This window comes from Squalius cephalus (assembly GCF_949319135.1).
Source record: "Squalius cephalus genome assembly, chromosome: 20".
Lineage (NCBI taxonomy): Eukaryota > Metazoa > Chordata > Actinopteri > Cypriniformes > Leuciscidae > Squalius > Squalius cephalus.
The window spans coordinates 18,346,736-18,352,735 of NC_137141.1; the positions used below are offsets into that span (position 1 = coordinate 18,346,736).

General features: G+C 37.6%; 1 protein-coding gene across 1 annotated transcript in view; it reads right to left on the reverse strand.

Annotated features, from left to right (window-relative positions):
• The window catches only part of abhd12 (abhydrolase domain containing 12, lysophospholipase), a 32,245-nt gene extending 29,550 nt beyond the window's left edge, over positions 1 to 2,695 (reverse strand). The window contains exons 1-2 of the mRNA XM_079853104.1: positions 2,598 to 2,695; positions 1,540 to 1,690 (exon numbers count right to left, since the gene is read on the reverse strand). Coding sequence (XP_079709230.1) covers positions 1,540 to 1,688 — 149 coding nt within the window. The 5' untranslated portion in view covers positions 1,689 to 1,690; positions 2,598 to 2,695. The remainder of the gene's footprint in view (positions 1 to 1,539; positions 1,691 to 2,597) is intronic.
• Between the last annotated feature and the right edge of the window lie 3,305 nt (positions 2,696 to 6,000).

Sequence of the window (6,000 nt, forward strand, 5' to 3'; positions counted from 1 at the left end):
TAATAATATCCCTTATAATCTGAGCAGAGATATGCCTGGACAACAGCTGAACATGACTATTGCATCCTCCTACATTGATGTAATCTACCATTATTTTAATTTTAGCAGTAAAAAACATGAACTGCATGAGTACGTCTACAGATGATATCACCTTGCAGCCACTTAACCATGCATTAGAAAACTGACTCTCTTTTTGCATGTAGGGGATCTCCGATGGACTCCAAATCTGGCTTTAAGATCTTTCCACTTGACTGAGACAGAAATACTTAAGCTACTACGTACAAGGTCAGTGCGATAAAAAAGAAAAACGGTAAAGATTGTGACCAGTGTCACAAAACATGAATTACTTCCCAAAAAGCACAATACTTTGAATTTTGTGCCTCAAATTTCTAAACAATGGAACTGTAAAACAACATTTTAGGGTTTGTGGAGTCTGACCTGGAATTTGAGTTACAGTGAACAAAAAAGTGTAACATGATTCTTGAGATGCTTGTGCACTTCGTGCGAACAGTGACATTTGAACAGTGACAGTGAAATGTGACATTTCTTTCTGAGACAGGATGTTTGGACGAGATATTGATGGTCTTGTGTTTTATTAAATAAATAAATAAATAACCCAATATGATTGGACAAAAAAAATCTGTGAAAGAGCAGGACGAGTCATCAACATTTTGGGTTTTCTTGTAAAATTGAAATGCGCATATCTGTATATTTTGTGTAACAAGTGAATTTTGTCAACATTTAGGAGTAGATTAAACGGGCCTCAAAGCTAAAAGACGTAGAATAAAAGCCGCATTGACTTCACATGTTTTTTAAGCTTTGCACAAACATCCCAAACTTACAATGACTTCACACTACACCCAGAAGTTGCTGAACTAGTTTTGCAATGGAACAGCCTAAATACCCTTTAGAGCAGAGGTCTTCAATCCTGCTTCTGGAAGACCACTGTCCTGCAGAGTTTAGTTCCAACACACCTGAATCAGCTAAACACACCTTTGCATTGTTTTAAAGCAGGCTGGAACTAAACTCTGCAGGACAGTGGCCCTCCAGGAGCAGGATTGAAGACCTCCGCTTTAGAGTCTCAAGAGAGTCACATGGGACTGTGATTCAATCACAGAGAATAATATATGTGGCTCTGTGCCTCATAAGAGTTTAAAACCACTAGGATCTCAGAGGAATGCCAATAATGCATGTAACATCATGTTAACAAACATCAAACGGGACTCTATGCTGAAAATACACAAGATAACACTGAAAACACATAACTTAAAAACAACTTTGAGCCAGGCTTTCCAAACAGGAGTCATCAGAGAAGACATAATACTGCATATATCTGGTAATTTGTATATAAAACAGTTCCATGCCATTATTATTTATTAACAGATTTCTAGCTAAATGCATAATGAAAGTTATTATACAGCTCATTTTTTTACATACTAGGGTTCCATGGGACTGTATAAGTTGATGTAAAGCAAAGACAAGTCTTGAGCAAGCTTTCCAGAAACTTATACTGATATAAACTGGTCATCAGTGTCTCACCTCCTGCAGCGTCTCCCCATCGCTGTCCCAGAGCCTCCTGGATCAGAAGCAGCGTCTGTCTTTTTGTGGCACTGCTTTAGATCGGAGCCGTCCAGCAGTGTACCCGTGAACGAGCTGTCATGATCTTCGTTCGCTTTTCGCTTTCGCATCACTGAAATGTGAAACAGCAAAGGTAAACAGTAACACAGATGAGACAGGAAATATTATACTGCAGTCCTGCGCGTATCCTCTCTGAATCAGGCGGCAAGGCCGGGCAAAATCTTGCAACCGTGTTAGATCCGGTCGTTCCGCAACGGTCTGTGTGATCCGGTGTTTCTCCTGCCGGCAATTGTGTCATTCAGCACTTTTTCTCCCTACATTGTTTTGTAGGAGTCAGATATCTGCAGAGACCAGCTGATCAGTTCAGCCTTTCCCCCTCCGTCCCTCCACTCGGCCAATCGCACACCGCCGCTCGGCCCACTCCGTCGCGTCAACAGCCAATCACACACCGCTCTGTTCCGCCGACAACTAATCACAGAGCTGTAGCGCCCCCTCTTGTTCAGTTAAATCGTGAAGTGTAGGGTTGCCATGTCGCTTCTGTTGTGTAAGATTTTTTCTAAATAATATGTCACATTAACTGCTTGCATTCTAGCTCTAGAGGTCGCTGCACGCTTTCTTAATGTAAAAATGTTACATTTTTACAAAGCAAATTTAGGGATTTTATTTTTAAAGATCTGGCAACAACCCATCTGTAGACTTCCGTACAGACCAAACATGTTCATCCTGCTTTACTGGGTAAAACATGTCAGTCTTCGTCTAATTATAGACAATAAGAGATCTTGCCACCTTTTTAACAAACAAGTCTTAGATTTCGTGTATTTCAGTGTAATTTAGTAACTACATAAGCAACATATGGATATCTTTTAACTAGTTCCAAAACAGCCGTAAACGCATCAACATTAAAGCACGAGGATCAAACCAGTAGGCTATATGCATGTAAAAACATTATAAACATCCAAGTCCATGCATATGAAGCTGTAGTCAGGAACTCTGTCATTATATAAATCATAAAACCTAACCTTATCATCCCAGCTGATGAGATTTCATTGCAGATATGTTTTGACACGTCGCGTGCACTAGTAAGTAACTAGTAAAAAAAATTAGTTTCCTCTCACGTGACCACAACAAACAATTCAGCGGAAGGAACATGCAAGCACCTCTTTCCACACTGCCATTAAAGTAGTGGCAAAATATTCAAATTTTAAGTGTGTACAATGAATGTTGTATGTATGAATATATAAGTTGGCCCTATAGGCTACTAATTGACATTTTATATAAAAAGATAGGCATGTTATATATTTTTTTTAAATTAAATCTATGTTCAAGAAAATATATTATTAGAAACATGTTTACATTTAGGGGCAGTTAATCGCCCTCTATCTTCATTTAATGAATTTAAGACATTAAATTAAAGGAAATGTATTCCTTCTTGTATTTTCTCTCTGTTTTACATTTACTGTCATTATTGGGGAAAAAATTCTACCCATGTGGCGGTAACAGATCGTCTTGAGCCGGTAGATCAGATTCGTCACCTCTCCGTAGCCTCACGTTGGGTTTTGAGTTGTTTTGGGCAAAAGGTGGCAGTATACCATCACTTTGTTCTCTCTGCAGTTTCACTGTGAAGCAGGGCAATCATTTCACCCAACTCCCTTCACACACACACGCAAAAAACACACAAAAAAGGGTGTATTATAACACGGACAACACTCTCAAGACACACATCCTTTTTTTACATAACAGTGTCCCACCTGCCTGGGTTGGTTTGGTTTAATATCCCACATTTAAAAATGCCAATGAAAACTGTCATAGAATCTACCAAATGTACAATATCATATGGCAAACGTATTCTCAATAAGCTTCTTCTACTTATTGCTTCTAAGCCAAACAAATGCTGTTTTATTTGTGATTTCACAAACCCTGGCTGATGGAACACACTGTTAAATAAAGAGTCTGAATGAATACATGCTGATTGATTTTATAGATATAGGGAATTATAGGGATATAATGCTCAGTCGATAGGAAAGCATTTCTCCCATCCATTAGCTCTAGTGCTCTTCTCTCCTGAAGCCATTCTTCTCATTGAGACTGTTTTTAACACCCAAATTAAAAGCAGTTACTGTTGTTCATCTGAACGCTGCTGTATGTGACATGTGGGTGTATGAGCCATCCATGTCCATTGAAGCCTCTGTTCCTCTGTCTGCGTTATAGGGTTGACGTGACTCGTGAAAAGTCTCTCCATATTGATGATGACAGAATTTCTGTTGCTTTTGTGCAAACAGCAGTCAGATTGGGCTCTAAATTACATGTTAACGGTCCTCTGATCCTTTTCACATCTCTGCTCAAAGTGCAAGCCCTCTTTTAATATGTCACACGCATGAGTGTCATTTCTAAAGGCTGCTTGAGTGGGTATGTGTGTGACGCACTCTCATTAATCTGTCCCATGCTGCTCTCTGCTTTATGAAGTCCTGATTGCCTGCTCATTGTTTTCTCATTCACTTGTTTGAATACCCAACCTATAATCAAAGCTGTAAAAATAAGGCATTAAAAAGGCATGCTGCCATTTTCATGGTGACACTAACAAAGTACATTTGCATTCACACTGACTTTTTACTCATTTAAGCCATCAAAACTCACAATGCCCATCAGAACAATCTGCAGGCTTCAGCTCCCAGTAAAACTGCATTATGGTATTAGAATCTGAATTGAACCGTGGCAAGTGATGAGGAGGGGTTCAATGCCCTTAAATTTGCACTCATCTCTCTCTCTCACACTGTCACTCTTTCTCTTCTTTTTTTTAAATTTCTTCGTTGCGCACAAAGCTAATGATAACATAGATCTCTGATTCCAGTAATTACAGTGGCTTATCAGAAAGAATATCCCTATGACAGCATCTATGTTTCACTGTTCCCATGAATAGAAGAATGGAAAGTTTGAAAACAAGCTTCTGGCCGATTTGTCCAGGCTTTGCCACAGTTTCAGTATTCTTAGTAAAACTTAATGTTCTGTGGTCAAGAGCTGTATGGCAGAAGGCTACGCTTTAGCCACACTTGAAGAATGAATGCACTGCATTCATATCTGAAATATCAAAAGGAGCATTTATTTTTTTAAGGATAGTAACCAGGCTTTTCAAGCAGAACATTTCACAAAAAATGATTCAAGTCACACCTAAAAAAATCTAAATGTAAAAATATTATATTATATATCAAAGCCAATTGCATTATTGATTTAAAACTAAAGTGTACAAAAATTGGACTCTTTAGTGAAAATGTATGTGAGATATGAAATGACCTCAAGTTAATGGCTTTGAAGTTACTGCAAGTTACTTTAAGAAAATAATTTGTTCACATATGCTTGGTTTGATATTTTATTTCTACATTGCAATTTATTCATTTCAAATGTGACTTAAGTGTCCAAATACTTATTGGGGCCACTGTATATTTAAAGTAGGCCTATACACAACCGTTCAAAAGTTTAGAGTTAAGATGTTTTTTTTTTATGTTTTTGAAAGTGTTATGCTCACTGAGACTGCATTTATTTACTCAAAAATACAGTATAGCACCATACTAAACAGTAATACTGTGAAATATTATTATAGCAATCATTACTAGTCTTCAGTGTCATGTGATCCTTAAAGGGATAGTTCACCCAAAAATGACAATTCTGTCTTCAGAACACAAATGAAGATCTTTTTGATGAAATCTGAGAGATTTCTGTCTCTCCATTGACAGTCTGCGCAACTGAAACTTTGACGCTTCAAAAACACAATTTTTGAGACACAATTGCTTTCATTTAGGCTTTTATTCACATTTAGACATTCATCAGACTTTTTGAAGTGGCAAAGTTTCAGTTGCGTAGATGTCAATGGAGCGAAGAGATTTCATCAATTGTGTTCCTTAATTTGTGGTCTTACGAGTGTTGAACGATATGAGGGTGAGTAATTAATGACAGAATGTTCATTTTTGGGTGAACTAACCCTTTAAGAATTTTTGTGCTCAAGAAACATTTCTAATTATTATCAATGTTGAAAACAGCTGCACTGCTTAATATTGTTGTGGAAGTCGTGACACATATTTTCAGGATTCTTCAATGAATAGAAAGTTCAAAAGAACAGCATTTGAAATAGAAATATTTCATAACAATGTGATTTTTTATCAATTTAACACGCCCTGCTGAATAAAAGTTTTAATTTCTTTTAAAAATAAATCTTACTGACCATAATTTCATAATGTAATGAACATGATATCCAGCTCTGTTCTGCCAGTGTGCTCACCACTAGACATATACAGTAGGCCTATACATATTAATGATGTGTAGCTTGACTTCTGATGCAGTGAGTTTGCTTCCTTCTTCTCTGAGAAAATCAATAATATCGGAAAGGCGATCAGCATATCCTCGTGTGGCACTGAGGTCAGACAGATCAGA